Source organism: Kryptolebias marmoratus, linkage group LG22 (genome assembly GCF_001649575.2).
Source record: "Kryptolebias marmoratus isolate JLee-2015 linkage group LG22, ASM164957v2, whole genome shotgun sequence".
Lineage (NCBI taxonomy): Eukaryota > Metazoa > Chordata > Actinopteri > Cyprinodontiformes > Rivulidae > Kryptolebias > Kryptolebias marmoratus.
In genome coordinates this window covers 24,740,546-24,756,828 of record NC_051451.1, presented here as the reverse complement: position 1 = coordinate 24,756,828, position 16,283 = coordinate 24,740,546, and the positions used below count along the sequence as shown (strand labels likewise).

At 41.8% G+C, this 16,283-nt stretch overlaps 1 protein-coding gene across 4 annotated transcripts; it reads left to right on the top strand.

The window, feature by feature from the left end:
- The first annotated feature begins 2,764 nt into the window (after positions 1 to 2,764).
- On the top strand, positions 2,765 to 15,436 carry rrbp1a (ribosome binding protein 1a). Of its 4 annotated transcripts, none has more exons than XM_017413047.3 (27): positions 2,765 to 2,885; positions 4,821 to 5,859; positions 6,637 to 6,791; positions 6,909 to 7,031; positions 7,513 to 7,665; positions 7,874 to 7,992; positions 8,160 to 8,313; positions 9,090 to 9,228; positions 9,502 to 9,683; positions 9,767 to 9,804; positions 9,895 to 9,970; positions 10,058 to 10,095; positions 10,188 to 10,269; positions 10,364 to 10,401; positions 10,485 to 10,563; positions 10,648 to 10,737; positions 10,825 to 10,911; positions 10,996 to 11,085; positions 11,167 to 11,259; positions 11,358 to 11,408; positions 11,497 to 11,577; positions 11,838 to 11,921; positions 12,105 to 12,182; positions 13,685 to 13,768; positions 13,852 to 13,950; positions 14,716 to 14,859; positions 14,943 to 15,436. In XM_017413047.3, the coding sequence occupies exons 2-27, from the start codon at positions 4,839 to 4,841 to the stop codon at positions 14,979 to 14,981; spliced, it is 3,417 nt and encodes a 1,138-aa protein (XP_017268536.1). In that variant the 5' UTR covers positions 2,765 to 2,885; positions 4,821 to 4,838; the 3' UTR covers positions 14,982 to 15,436. The 4 variants fall into 4 exon arrangements, with proteins under 4 accessions (XP_017268536.1, XP_017268537.1, XP_017268535.1 ...); XM_017413048.3 differs by having other exon boundaries at positions 2,820 to 3,041; positions 9,770 to 9,804; XM_017413046.3 differs by having other exon boundaries at positions 2,820 to 3,041.
- The last annotated feature ends 847 nt before the right edge of the window (positions 15,437 to 16,283 follow it).

The following is a 16,283-nucleotide window of genomic DNA, read 5'->3' as shown; positions in this document are numbered from 1 at the left end:
AATATTTATTCATTTTTATGGTAAATTTATGATACCGGGGCTTACATTTTGGTAGCACATATATGGTAAAAGGAAGTTGTAAGTATCATGCACAGAGGTAAAGTTTGTGACAGATTTGTCAATAGTAATGACCCCAGTCATGCAGTCACTGTGACCTGCAGGGTTTTGTCCGTTCGCTGATTGGATAAAACGGCAGATTGCAGCCAATGAGCTGCTGACAAGTTATCAGTGCAAACAGATTAGTTTGCCAGCTGCAGTCAGAACAAACAGCATTTAGAAGCACAACTTCAAAGAGCTACTTCTACACTGAATCCAAAGAGCAAGGCCTGTTTTTGGACCGTGCTTGAAGCCCAGGAATCAACTGAGCTGTCACTTTTAATCTGACGAGTCTTTTTACTGAATCAGAGTTTAACTTGCTTCAGCGCAGCTTGAGTGCATCAGTACAAAATGGAAAATATCAGTTTTAAATCAAGTCTTTGTGATGTTCTGTCATCACACTGTTGTTATTTCTAATGCACTGGAATGAGCAACAATTTTCCACTAGATCATCTATATGATCCATACCCTTTTAATAACATCAGATTCCTTAATTTCACTCGCAGCTGTCTCAGAAAGTCAGGTTCAGGGTTTGAGGATGCGTACAGGAAGTTCATCACGTTAAATGAACTAGACTACTGAGAGCTCAATGTGTTTGCTGAAACTATTTATCAAAGTTAAAAGAATCAGAACTGAAACTATAAAAACAAAGAAAAAAAATACAATTAAAAAAACAGTAGCTGAAAGCTAAAACCAGCAAAACAGAATGCTAAAGTTAACAAATGTAGGCTGAAGTTCTTTATGCATTTCCATGAGGAAAAAATGTAAATAAAGTCAAATATTTCAAAAAGTATAAAAGCTAGAAATACTAGCCCATCATAGGAAGCTAGCAAGCGTGTGTTGAATCTACAATTTTTATTGGAATAATTGCACTTTGTACTCTGTATTTTATACCACTCATTTTTTAACCTTATTGCATCATTCGATTATTGTATGTATTTTTTGTATTCACTTTTAATTGCCATATGTTTTCTACTGAAGAACCACATATAAAAATGAACAATCCTGCTGACTCCTGCATTTTTACATGTTTTTATTTCTGATGTTCAGTAATGTGCTTGTCCCTTTTCGAATAAATAAGTTCAATTAAACGTCGAAAACATGCTGATGTAGATCGACTCCAGAAACCATACAGAAGAAACTATAAACAGGAAAAGCTTATTCTGAATCCTGACTCAGCATTCACTCAATAAAGAAGTAACCTGCCCATGATTCTGCTGTGTCATGGCATTGTACAAAATTTATCCTGAGCTTGTGACCACTCAGATTTGGTTGATGGTTAAAGTGAGCTGAATGTCATCACTAACAGAGCCTGTAAAAGCACCTGACTCATCTCACCAATCCACTCCAGCCGACTGACAAGTCAAGATAAGTGCAGAAGCTTTGAAGCAGGACCTGCAGGCATGAAGCATGAAAGCTGCGTCAGACAGAAACCGTGTCCCCTCAGGGGCCTCTGTTAAACAAAAGGTGCACCTGCAGGGCTTACTGGCTTTACCAAAATCATCTGAGCTTGTCGAGTAAAATTTGCACACAGAAACAGATTTTTACTGTTACCTTTCCACTTTTTCACTTTCATGGTGAAAAAAAACAGGCTTCAACACTGAAGCTGTGACCACAAGGGGCTGAACATGAGAAAAATTTAAACAAGAGTCTGTGTTATCTTCTGGAGGCATTTTCTTATTAATGCAAAAAGCTCAAAAAGGCCAAAGTTTTGTAAATCAGACACTTTTCTACATCGAGGCATCCTGCCCTGTAAGTCACTCACTATCAAAACAATACAATGATTAATAAATAACATAAACCCAATATTTCATTGGTAAGAGTAAAAACTATAGTCAAACATGCCCTGGAAATACATGATATTATGAAAGCAAGAAACACAGTTGGTTTTTAAAAGAATATGTAATAAAGTTGATTGACTGCAACATTTTTCAAAAAGAGAGGAAAAACGCGCAAACATCTTGCATAAACCTTTTCTTTTCTTTCAGCAACGTTCTGTGAGGATTTGGAAACTAAGAACAAGATGCCGAAGCAGACGTGTTTTCCTATTAATGCTTGGTAGAAGATTTGAACAGTTTTGCATCTTCTTTGTCGTGGTTTTCTTCTAATAAGACTCATTTGGCAAGTCTGACTACAGGCAGTCAAGTTTAACACACTTTTACAGCAAAGCAGCAAAAATATTAATGCAGAAGATGTCATTTGAAGTGAAAACAGATTGTCTCAGATTTATTCATTGTTATCCAATACATACAAATACGTTAAAATACTACACAAAACTAACTTTTAGGAAATGTAGATAATTTCAAATCAATATGTCATTAAACAGGATTATATGTTGGCAAGTTTCTCACAAAGTTTGCAGCTTTGAGGATAAGTTAAACAAAACTAATACATGTATTTATACTCTTTAGCATGTAATATATTGTGGAATATGATGTTCACTTAATGTTACAGGAAAGAGTTTTGCAGGCATCGAAGTCGTTTCCAACCCTGCTGCTATGTGTTAAACAAAATGTTTTGTATAAAATAAGCACATTTGGCCACGCATTTTCAGTGTAAGTCGTTCTTAGCTCGAAACAAACCTCTTTTGTTTCACCGAAAGCGTAACCACTCGAAAGACTACAACTCCCAGAAAGCCCACTTCTGGTTTGAACTCGTCCCAGCCAATCAGAGAGCCGCTGGGTTTATGGTAGCTGTGAGGGGCACGGGGCCAGCGCGTCTAGCCAGCTCGAAGTGCCACGACTTCATAGCAGACCAGGGATCCAGCGGAGTGAAGGGGGGGAACAGAGGTAAAAAAAGAGAAAAAGATAAAGCAAGTTAGCCAGACTCCTGGATATATAGGCAGCTTTGTAGAGAAGTCGCTTCATTTCCAACAGCAAGCTTTTTTTTTTGCCCTGAGTCATTTCCTTTCTGAAGCGAGCAGACGTAGCTTTATCACGAGCGCAGTAAGTGGGATTCTTGGAAAATTTTATTCATTGAAGCCAGGGTTAGCTAGCTCGAAAAGCTATCAGCTGCTAGCCCACGAAATAACTACTTTTTCGGATATAATCCAGATTAAAGTTGGCTGCAGTTATTTTAGACTTGTTCCCTGGTTATTTATTAATTCCCAGTTTTATTGCAGCGCAGTTTTATGGCGTAAACAAAGTTGGAATGCAGGACATTAGCGAAATTCATTGATTAAAAAAAAATGTGTTAGCGTCATAGCTAGTTTTCAAGTGATTAGTTAAGACATACATTTCTCATTAGTTTGTTATTTTTATGCACATTAAGTTTAGTATTTGTAAGGTAATTTTTAGGCAGGAAGCCTTAAAAATATGTGGTCTGCAGTTAGCTTCAATAAATAGTAAAGGAGTTTGTTAAAAACGATGCTTTTTTTGTTTGAAAAGATGAAAAAATAAGTGACTTATTTATTTTAGTAAGTCTGGAACCGAGGTTAATGGGATTTGAACACCAGCTGAAGACTATTTTAATCACTTCTTCCTCCGACAGAAGAAATATCCTTCATTTAAAGTCGGATATTTTAGATTTTGGAGTTGATAAAAGCTGTAATTCAATTGTAAAGTTCAGTTTTGTGAAGCCTGAGATCATTTTGGAGTTTTTTTTTAAAGGCCATATTGTGGGTAGGGATGCACTGACGTGTGACACCACAGATCAGGAGGCAGTACAAACTTTTTTTTTTTTTTTAAATGCACTTCTTACTTTTAGATCCTGCAATGAGCAAGGACTCTGGACTCTTGTTTACACTAAAATGCCATAGTTATTTTGCTCTAAAACGCTCCCATGTCGGTTACCACCGTGATCTTTTTTTGAATACCACTTTTCTGTTTCTATTTTCTCTAATTATAAACACAGATAAAAGCTGATATGGCGGCTGGATTAAAGTTAAAGGGGTGTTTTTAATCTCTAAAACTGTCATCTACTTCCAGGCAGCCTTTCCTGCCCTTCAGGCGAACATTTAGTTTGTGACAGAATCCCTTAAAGGTTTTNGGGGGGGGCAGGAAATTAATGCCAACAACCATCCAACCTCTAAAAATGTTGGCTGTTACTTTGCGTGCTTTTTCTTTTCTTTCCCTGACTTTTCGCCTGTAACCATTTTTCCGTGCCTGTAGGGGTTTCAGTTCTTAAATACTCTTGAGTTTACAATTACAGGTCGCAGAGAGACTTCTGGTTTCAAAACTGTGTACGTTAACGCGTCAAGTTGTGGCTCTTTTTTGCTAATGAGCAAAACTGCATTAAAAAAGGAACATTGGCTATCTAATTCTCTGATTTTTAATGTGGAAATATAACCAAAAAGTGTTAAGTAATGACCCACACCTCAGCCCTACTCCGTCATGATCCTAACGTTACTTCTGAACCTATATAACATATGATGGGGGGTAATTTAGCTATTTAATTTTAACTCAACAAATGTATGTCAGTCATGAGCTTCCACATTCTTTCACATACAGTAAATCTGACAAACCGGTCTGTATTATGTGGCAAGCTTTCAGCTAAACTTGTGGCGATAATAGCACCACCTTGAGGTTGTTAAGAATAACAGCAATGTTTGTTCTTTAAATGTAATTATTCTTTTATTTGCTGCTTTTTTAAAACAGCCACGTTTGTTGTTTTTTGTCTTGGTTTGGTCTAAACTTTATTGCCTCTTTTTAGAAATTGCAAATCTGTGTTTGTAGCTGTTTTAATGTTTGTTATCATGTTGATAAAATCCCCTATTTTCTTCTTAGATATACTGAACTCCTACAATGGACATCTACGACCCCCAGACCCTTGGGATAATGGTATTTGGTGGATTCATGGTGATCTCCGCTCTCGGGATCGCCCTCGTCTCCACCTTCTCCATGAAGGAGACCTCCTATGAGGAGGCCCTGGCTAAACAACGCATGGAGTTGGGTAAGATGCAGTCTGTCCGCGCTGACAAAAAGAAAAAGGACAAAGTGTCTGAGAAAAAGAGCCGTGGGAAGAAGAAAGAAGACAAGCCCAATGGAAAAATCCCAGAACAGGAGAAGGCTGAAGAGGCTGCTGAAGCTGACTCTGAAGCCGATGTAGTCTCAGAGCCTGCTGCTGCTACAGCTGTCTTTGCTGCTCCTCCTGTTCCTGAGCCGGCCCCTGCTGTTGAGGTTAAACCAGCTGCAGAGACCCATCCCAAATCTGGGGCTGAACCTGCCTCTGTCGCAGAGGCCTTACCAGTGCCCTCACCCAAAGAGAAAAAGAAAAAGAAGGTGGCGAAGGTTGAGCCAGCCTCAGCTCAGTCCGCTCCTGTTGTTTCTGCTCCTGCACCAGTGAAGTCCTCTGCAGCTCCTCTCATGACCCAGAATCCTGTGTCTGCTCAAAGCAAAGTGGCCGCCTCCTCTTCTGCACCAACCCCAGCCAAGCCTGCGCCTGCATCAGCTAAATCTGCCGCTACTTCAGCCAAGTCTGCTCCTGCTCCATCTCCTGCCCCCGCATCAACCAAGTCCACCCCTGCTTCAGTCCCCGCATCAACCAAGTCCACCCCTGCCCAAGCCAAATCTGCAGCGTCCACCGCCCCCGCATCAGTCAAATCTGCCCCCGCCACAACCAAATCCGCTCCCTCACCGAGCAAGTCGGCTGCAGCCCCAACCAAGTCTGCACCAGCTCCATCCAAGACTGCCCCGGTGCTGGAGGCCGTCACCAAAGATGTCCCAGTGATGGCTGTGCCCCCTGTGGGATCTCAGCAGACTCCTGCTGCTGCAACAAAACCACAGGAGCCCAAGAAGAAGGCTTCCAAGAAAAAGACAGAGCCTGGTAAGCAGATAGGATCGATCTACTTCATGTTGTTTTTATCTTATTTTTGTTGCTTGGGGGTTAAAATTGGAAATTTTAAGATATTTGAAATGATGTAATTAGCAAAATCTCTCAGGTGAAATAGAGAGTTGTGCAGGTAGGACCATTATGTCACCATTTAATTTAGGAAATGTTTAATTTATATCTAATTTCATTCTTTGATATCTTCCTCAAACAACGCAATATGGCTGTTGTTGCTGAAATTGGCTCTCTGCTTTGAACTTAAGGAAGTGGTTGTCAAACAAGGAACTGTATTAGCCACAACAGTGATTCTGTGTTTGTTTTGTAGTTTAGAGAGGACGCATGCCTGCGTCGTTGCATAAACTTAGTTTGAAAGTGAAGCCGAAACGACCTGTCAGTAGTGATGATCTTCCAGCTGCGTACCCGTAGTACCAAGGCCAGTGGTAGGTAATGTCTGGCACTCACTTCTGGAGGGCATAGAGCGCACCGGCTTGTCCAAACACTGCTGGCCTGTTTGGTTAGCTCACAAAGCTTTTCAGTGCCTCTGACAATGAGGGGAGAGGAGGGGTTGGCTGTCTCCGCCTGGTGCCACAATGCCCCATCCTTTTGCCGTCCGAAACTGCCCAGGGTCCCAGACACAAAGGACAAATCTCAATGTTATCCTTTTCCTCAAGTATGATGGTCCAAAACTTGAAAAGAAATGCCTGACTTTGTTTTAATCAATAAATCTCTTAACTTATTCTCCCGTTTTTTGCTTGGTGTGTTTTTTCTCTGCAGTGGCGGTGGTGGACTCCGCTGATGCTCCGCTGTATCTGCCCTATAAGGCTCTGGTTTCCACCATCAGCAGCATGATGTTCAGCGAGGGCGAGGCACACAGACTCATCGAGATCCTGTCTGAGAAAATCGGCATCATTCAGGACACCTGGCACACGGTATGCAACACCGAACTCAGCAATCCTTGTACAGGAACTCATTATAAACTGCCTCGGTTTATGACTCGAAGGGAGATTCATTCATTCTTGCTGTGTGGGTGATTTGGTTTTTTTTAGGCCACTCAGAAAGGAGATCCAGTGGCCATGCTGAAGAAACAGCTGGATGAGAAGGAGAAACAGCTGGCGACAGAACAAGAGGATGCTTCTGCAGTTAAGAACCGTCTCAGAGACCTCACCAAGGTTGGACACACGAGTCTCACATGCCAAAGCAGATTGTCCTGTTTGCAGAGTCATGTTGGCAAAAAGGGTCTTTACTGTTCTTATTAGTTTTAGTGACACAGTTCATTTAGTTTGTTGGCAGCAGAGGAGGAAAACTTGCTGAATGAGTTAATTCTCCCTTAAGGATTTCAGTTTTATTATTTGTCCTGAAGATGGCACTAGAGTTAAGCATTCAATTTGACTGAATTAAATAATTTACTCAGCCATATTAAGAAAGGCTGAGCTGTCATTATGTATCACTTTGAGTTCAAATCTCATTCTTGCCCTAAACTAGGTGTTGACTAAATATTGTGGCACCAAAGGTTCAAGCCACAATATCTTCAAAAAATTACATTTTATCATCTTGTTATTGTGATAGTTGTCATAAAGAAGTGGCCTTTCGGTCTCAGAAGCATCACAGTGAGTTTAAATGAGTCTGACTGTAGATGTTTTGTTTTTTTAGGAGCTGTCTGCTGAGAAGTCCAAAGTTGCCAGCGTGGAGACGAGACTGAGTTCTCAGCTGAGTAAGAGGGAACAAGAAATGATCGCTCTGCAAGCTCGTATGCAGGCCAGTTACCAGGACCATGTAGCTCAGACCCAAAGGCTCAATGCAAAGGTCAGTTTTGTAAACATTACAATTTAATTACGAGTTACATTAGTGGTTTTCCGTCAGCATTTTCGCTTTATGCCTTCCTTGCTGAATCAGTTGGCATTCTTCTTGGAGAAATTGGTTTCTCTCTTTTAAAATATATCATTATTGTCAAAGATTTAGGATTGCCTGCAGCACAGCAAACAAGTGTTTGTTTATTAATGTCACAATTCAGATCCTGAGCCTGCAGGACCAGCTGGAAAAAGGTCCCAATGCTCAGCTTGCACGTCTGCAGCAGGAGAACTCAATCCTGCGCGATGCTCTGAACCAAGCTACAAGTCGAGCTGAGAGCAAGTGAGTGCAGGAACTGTGACGGACAGTGACATGTTTTGTTTTTTCCATATGAAGCAATAAATGCAGTATATTGTGAGCAGATTATGAGGGAGGTTTGAAGTAGCTGGCATGAATTATTTGTTGGTGAGCCATCTGACTATACTTTGTCTTTTTCACTCTGCTCCCAGACAAAATGCTGAGCTGGCCAAGCTGCGACAGGAATCTGCAAAGTTGACCAAAGAGCTTGGAGAGAAGACAGAAAGTCTGCTTGCTGATGAGCACATCAGGAAAGGGCTGGAGGCCAAGCTCTCTGCTGCTGAGAAGCAGCTCTCCCTGCTGCAGGTTGGCCTGGCCTGTGGGAACGCCACATCTTTATTATAAACTACATGAGACGCGGTCAAGTTTCCATGTGGAAGCAGATTTACTCTCGCCTGTTTTCTGCTTTCAATCCTGTGTCTAGTTTCAGCAGCCACTTAGTTATGGAATGCCTACAAAACGCAAGCCTTTCCCACCTATTCCCTGACCTTCTCGTGTTATGATAAATATAATTACTGCAGAGCTCAGAACGGTAATAAAGCCGTATAATGACACGGCTGCAGGGGAACTGCTTCTCCACACCAGCTGGAATGAGTGCGTGTATCCGAACCTCTGCTCTCTTATTGGCTGCAGAAGCATAGGAAGAGTATTTCAACACGCGGCTGACAGAAAGGAAGTACATCTTGCACAATTAATTAGCAGTTCTTTGGCGCTGTCAGCCGCTCACTGATGGATGCTGTTTGTCTGAACTATTGCTGGTCATTTTGGGTAAACTTAGTCAGCACTTCTGACAGTTTGCTTTGTGTAATTATTAACTTTTAAAGCCATTTAAGGTTTTTGAACGTGCAGTGTCGCAGTGAAATGATTTTGGTTTGAATAATTTTAACTTCCTGTGAGACACTAAAGTTAAAAGAATCTTTCAACATAGACTTAAAATGTTTGTTTTTCTGGTTTGCAAACTGTATCTAAAGTTATTCTTTTGCCTCCTTTTAACAAAGTGTCCTTATGAATGCAGGCTTTTGTTGTTTGGTCGGTGTTTGCTGCCCCCTGCTGTCTGACACGCTTTACTTGAAATCTTCCAGGCCAGCCATGCAGAAAGTGAACAGTCCTTGCAGAAGAGACTGGAGGAGGTGTGCGAGGAGCTCAGAACAACGCAGACCAGGAACAGCGGCCTTCAGGCCACTTTGGAGAAGGTCCAACAGGACAGCGGCTCACTCTCGGGTCAGAAAACGGGGGAACGGGGTCGTAACGGTTATCAGGTGTTAAGGCATAGACTTCATCTGAACCTTTTGTACAAATGGAAAACTAAAAATTGTAGCTTTTGATATTTAATTCTGTTCAATTCTATTTATTTATATAATTCAAATTAACAACAAAAGTCATCTAAGAAAACCAGCAGATTGCATCAAATAAAAACATTTAAGGCATATTTGGGATAATGTGCTATATTGCGCCGTATGAAATTGTGGAATGGATTGTGTTTTATTCATGCAGAGTATCAGGTGCGAGCAGAGCGACTGGAGGCTGAGATCGGGGAGCGTTCTGCTCGGGTGGATGCCCTCACTTCCCAGCTGGAGGAGACGCGGGCGGAGAAGAGTCAGCTCGAACAGCGAGTAGCCTCCATCAACTCGCTGCTGGAGGCCAGTCAGAGCAAGAAAGAGGAGGAAAACAATCAGGTAAAACATTTAGTTTTGGTTTGTTTTTACTCAAATAGAAAGATAATCACATATAGTCAACCCTAATGAAGTTTATTGTTTAGCAGGTGAATGCAGCAGAAGTGGAACATCTGAAGCTCTGGTGGGTGTTTTTATTTTTATTTATACGTTTTGGCGGTATCAGATCCAGAGCTGATTCACTGACTAATTTAAACACACCTCTTTTTTCCAGCGTTCAAGAGAAAGACAAACAACTGAACGCGCTTCATGAAGAAGTGAAGCAGCTGCAGACGAAGCAGGGAGCTGGTGTAAGTTTTACAAGCATCTGTGAAGAGTTGCTAATGCTGAATCTGATCCTGCTGATAACAATCTGAATTAAAACAATCTTCTAACAGGAGAGCACCATCACTGAACTCGAGCAAAGAAATAAGAGGTGAGGGGATTTCTGTTCTGTAAAAGGCCTGTTGCTTTTTTGAGCGGATTTAATTTCTGTTAACTTGTAATATCCTGAATTCTTGCTTACAGTGAGGATGCAAGCATCATCACTTCACTTCAGGATGAACTTAAAACTCTCAAAGAGGAGATGGTGCAGCTTAAAAACACACCAGTAAGTATCGCTCCTAATGAGAATATGTGATTTTATTATTCTGAGCAGTCCTGCAAATCAGTAATACTGTAAAATATTTCCTTTGTTTCAACAGTCTGATAGCTCTGCAGAGCTTACACTATTACAAAGCAGGTAAAAGACCGGGCTTGCATCAATAAGTTAAATAAGTCGTGTGTGGAAAGGCATTTAATTGATTTATTTTTGCTTCTTGTTAGTCTGGCTGAGAAGGATGCTCTTGTTACATTACTACAAGAAGAGCTGAGGGAAGCAAAAGAAAAGGTGGCCACAGATGCTGTAAGTTGTTTATTTTTTTCTCCAACATTTTGGCTTTTTAAAATCGGTTTGCTTGAGTGAAAACATCCCTTGTTGCTCTGACAGAATGGCCTGGCACAACTGGCAGCTTTTCAAACGGAAACCAAAGAAATTCTCCAGTCGCTCTTCCCACAGATCCCAGTGGAGACCGAGCAGGTAGGAAGAAAAGGAGAAACTGCTCTTCTGTGTGTTGCCTCCTGCTCTGATGACGATCAACCCATGTCTGTGTTTCTCCTCACTTAGTACAACTGGTTACAAGCGTTTACGCAGAAAGCTCAGGAGTCCCTCAGCCAGCAGAGTCAAGAGTCTCAGTCGAGCATGCAGCTGTCGGTAAGCTCCATTTTCCTTCTTTTGATACGAACTGGGTGAAAAAGCCACGCAGAAGAAGATTAATTTGGTTTTGGTTTGTTTCAGGAGTTAGTTGTGAAACTGAAGGAGGCAGAGGAGAGTCACGGCTCCCTGCAGGCTGAGTGTGAGCAGTACAGGACTGTCTTGGCCGAAACTGTAAGTGACCAAAATCCTAAGGAGGTGGTAGATTTAAAGATGGGTTTACAGATCTCACTATATCTATCCCTTCTTTTCCAGGAGGGAATGCTGAAACATCTGCAGAAAAGCGTGGAGGAGGAAGAGTTGGTGTGGAAGTCAAAGATGGCAAACTCAGAAGAACAGCTAAACGAGGCAAGAAATCACAGGAATATAGGATTGTTTGGTTCGATCTGTAAAGCTTCATTTATGTTTATATTCTAAAACCTAAATGTTTCTTGTCTCACTGTCAGGCTTTGCAGAAAGTCAGCAAGCTGGAAGCAGAAAACCAAAGTGTAGAACAGGTGAGTTTCCTTGCTTTAAATCGACGAGCGGTATTCCGCTTGTATAAAAAGATGCCTTGAACGCCGTTTAACTGAATGATTTCTGCAGCTGAAGGAGCAGATGATGCTTCTGGAAGCTCAGCTGGAGAAGCAGACAGACAACCTGGTGACCTCAGAGGAAGTGGAGCAGGTACACAAGCAAAAACTTCTCTGAAACGATTATACTCACACCCAACTAATGGGTTTAAGTTCAATTAATTTACGGCACAGTGCACGTAAACTTAAAATGATCTGCCGTGCGTGATTTAGCCACTGGCTTATTTCCATCAGTAGTTCCTGAAGGGGAGGAAAAATGTGCATTATAAGCATTTATATAAAGAAATAGATTTTGTGCTGTGTGGGCCTCTTTTGTTGCATTTCAAACAATTCCTGTCCAACATGTGTGCTCAGCTGAAGCTGCAGCTGTCGGAGAGTCGGAGCCAGCTGGATGTAGCCCAGAAGGAGGCCCAGGCACACAAGGAGGAACTTGAACAGGTGAGGTTTCTGTACAAATTCAAATTCCAGACTGACTGAAGCAATCGAGAGGGACGGACGGTATTTATGACACGCCATGTGGTGAGGAATTTGCAGGAGTTGCTGTCAGCGATGTGTGAGCAGAGAGGGCATTCTTAGACCGTCGTTGCATAACCAGTGACAAGCAACGACTTCCTGTTTCAGGTCAGGGAGCAGCTGGGTGAGATCACGAAGCGGACTCAGGCAGAGCAGAACGGCCCGGCTGAGGCTGAACCCAGTCAGGTCAGGGTGCGAGGATCTCAGGGCACCCTTCACCTCCTGTCAGAAAGTACCGGACAGTGACCGGAACGGCTCCTCAGTCATCCCTACTACAACTAATTTTAATTTAAAAGAAAGACACTTGTGTCTCTGTTTTGGTTTGGAGCGCAGCCTGGTCAGGGCCGAGTCCTTCATGAAGGATGTGGCCACAGAACACAAAATAAACGGATGACTTCTGATGCAGTCGAGCTGTATTTCCAGTCTGTCCAGTACTCACCTGACAAAGTGGCTCTTTGTGCTAACCACTGTTTGCACTGTCTGAGTCGACCTAACTCTCTCTCAGCATGCTCACAACTCTTTTACACACAACCATTTTCCTCACTGTCTGACATTAAATCAGACTAAACCTTTTTCTTTTTTAGGGCAGTAAGGATTCACAATTATTTCTATTTGCTAAATGACTGAATAATGGAGGTATTTTTTAAAGTAGAATTTATTTATTACTTCAAAGTCACACATTTCCATACACTAATATGTGGATGATGCCACGGCCGTGGAAGCTTTTGAGAAGTTGGTTGACATCATTGTCGTTAATTGGAGCCACACTTGTGGATGCTTTTTTATGTGACGACGTGGGAAAATCAATAGAAATCAGCCAAGAAGTCAGGAGGAGAGTTGTCGATCTCCACAACTCCGGTTCATCCTTGGGTTTGATTTCCAGATGTTTGAAAGCGGGCTGAAAGGCCACTCTGTGAGGAAGAAGTCATTACTCCCAAAGCAACATCTTTGGAGGCATTTAATGTGGTCTAATAAAACTACAATTGAGCCGTGTGGCCATGATGACAATCGTTACATTTGGAGGATAAAGGAGGAAGTCTTTCAAGCCTGAGGACACCATCATGTTATGGGGTGTTTTGGTGCACTTTGTAAAAGTTAGGGCATCACGAGGAAAGAACATGATGTGGAAACACTGAAGCGACATCTCGAGACAGGAGCCAGGAAGTTAAAGCTCGCGTCAAACAGGTTTTCCAAATGGTAAATGACTCTAAGCATACTGCCTAATGACTTCCAAAGTGGCTTAAGGACAACAAAGTCGATGTTTCTGAGTGAGCTGGATCGTATATTAAAAAAAAAAAAAAAGGTGTGTGGAGCTAACAAGGTGGCTTACAAGCCTGAGTCAGTTCCACCAGTTCTGTCAAGGAGGAACACAACAAAACTGTTGGGAAAGCAACACTAAGAACATGGATTTAAACTTTGGGAATCCTTACTGACCTGAAACAAAGGTTGATTCTGATTTCTTGTCAGACAGGGAGGGGAAAAAACAGATGTTTCTTTATATACAATGTATGTAAACATCTGTATTTGTTTGTAACATTAACAGCCTAGAAAGAGTGACTGAATTCCCCTGAAAATGTTGTGAGAAGAAACTAACTTGGCACACAGATTGAGCGGCGTTAATGTGTGGGTGTGTATGCCGTTCTGGTTATGCGACTCGTGAACGTTTGAATAATTGTGCTGCGTTTCAGGTTCAGAACGAGCTGAGTCAGACGGCAGAGAAGCTGCACGGCGAGGCAGCTCAGAGGCAGCAGCTCTCAGAGGAGTTCGAGCAGGTAGCAGCCTTTATCGACGCGCTCTTTACCATCACCAATAAGCTCTTTGGCAAATAACATAAAAGCACATTTTTGGCTTCCAGGCCCAGAAGACCGTAGTGGATCTTCAAGCCCAGCTGGATCTCTTAAAGGCTTCTGCAGAGTCGCCACAATCTGACACCGAAGATGTAGCTCAGCTCAAGGTGTGTTAGGAGGACAGATTTTTCTTTCAGCGCTGTAGGCGCTGCACTGATATTTAATTAGTCTCCCCAAACATAAAGTTTAGTCTGCACATGTTGCAGAGGTATGAGCATGTCGATGTAGTGAATTCATAGCGGGTACAACGTAGAACAAATCTGTCAGAATCCAAACATATAAGTGAGATTTGTATTTTTTTATGGTCTTTGTTTAAAAAAAAAGAAGAAAGAAATCTCACAGAAATCAAACACTTGCTGTTTAAACACCAAAACTTCTTGTACTAATCAAAGTTAAAACAATTTTTTTTTGCCCCCGTTTCTGTTAAATTAATGAAAGAAAGCTTATATTTCATCTGAACTTTAACTAGAAGCTCACCTCAGCTGTTAATGGATTATATTCATTTCAGTCATTATGTAACGTCGTCTAAATGTAGCATTCCCTGAAGGAATGCATAACACCCACCACCTTGCATGTCAGTTTTAAATGAAGATCTTGCATAATTTATTACTGCTCAGTTTCTGTAAAACTGACTGCATTATAGCCATTTTTTGTTAGTTCTATGGTCAGCCATCCTGAATTAGGTACATCCAATAATTCCTTTATTAGAATTTGTCCACTGCTTCATGAAGCACACACAATTGCACCAGAATTATCAGGAGGGCATCGCTCTCTTTTCCAGGGTTTTTTCTGCTGAACCCGACGCCTCATTCCTAAATATTTGCTTGCACAGACTTGTCTCAGCGTCACGTTTGCTCCGTCTGTTCAAACAGGAGCGCCTGGACAAGGAGAAGAAGCTGTCCAGCGACCTGGGCCAAGCGGCCACTAAGCTCCAGCAGCTTCTGAAAGCCACTCAGGAACAGCTGACCAAAGAGCGAGAGACTGTGAGAACACTACAGGAGCACCTGGAGATCAAGGTGAGCCACCCGGGTGGGGCGGGGCGGGACCACGCAGGCTTGTCTTCACATGCTCACATTTTTCTCCAACTTGTGTTTTGCAGGGAGAGTACGTGGAGCTGAAGGAAGGAACATCCGTCTGAGACAAAGTTCAGTGGAGACACTACAGAAAACTGCCAAATATGCCTTATGATTATATAATTATGCATTCCTAAATAATTTCTTTTTCTTGTACTGTAGTTTGTATTTGTTGTAACTTTAGGGAACAAATATTTTGTGTAACGAACATTTCAAAGTTAAAATCATGCTGCAATCTTTATTGAAACTCACATTCCATCTACAATTCTGACTATGTCAGAAGTTATTTACCCCTTTGCCTTATATTCCAAACGTTTCCCCGTAGTTCAGTGTTAAAAGGGAAAGTGAATGTACGTGAAACGTGCATCAACCTGTGCAATTACTTTGTATGTCTTTTTCTATGTGGTTGAATGGTGGGAGCATTTATTGATGGAGTACCTGTAGGGCCTGCTTCCCTCTGCAGCTGGCTGACAATAACACAAACTTTGTATGAATGAATAAACTACAGTGTAGCACTATATGTTCTGAGTGTTGCTTTCTTTGTCGACGGTGGCGTCCGACAACATCGACTGACATTTAGTTATTGCCACGGTTTCAGATCTGGCGTGAATCAAACAGCAACGCCATGTTGCCTGCATACAGAGCAGCTTCCTCAAGACGTGCTGCAAGAATTAAGAGTTGACTCAGAACTACGCAGTCGACACTTCCTGTCAGGGTGGAAAGAAAAAGCTTTATCTCTGACAGGAAGCGTTGCTACACGGTAACGGTCTCATTAAAAGTTTAAGAGTCAAATTCTGCAGGTCGCACTGAATTTTAATCAGCCTGCTAAAAAAAAATATATATATATAAAGGCTCAGTTTTTAAACTTGCAGGTTGTATTTAGTGGCTGTAGACTAGTTTCAGATATTTGTTGGGTGGTTTGAAGGAAGTGAAACTAAACCGAACATCGGTTAGACATTTACTTGAACCTCAGGAAATAAGATCCAGCAACAGTTTTCATACACGATCAAACCCTGGAGCTGTGTTTGCACAGTGAAGGTTCTTTATAATTAGACTGCTTACCTTTTATTCCCCCCCAGTTTGTTTTGAGACGCCGTAGAGTTTGGTACCGCTCTAATCCGTTTAATCTGAGTCACTTTGGTTTGACTGAATTCAAACCAAATAAGGTAACAGTCGAGCGCAAGTAGAACCACAGCCGTGAGTTTCTATTCAGCCTCATGCAGAAAGTGGGTTCAGCAAAGAACGAGGCAAACATGAGTTTAATACTCAATGGGAGTGGTAAATTAAACCTTACAGAGACCATTTAAAAAGCTTAAATCTTGGCAGGAAAGTAGCTACTTTTCTGTAAACTGCAGGACACTTTCTTT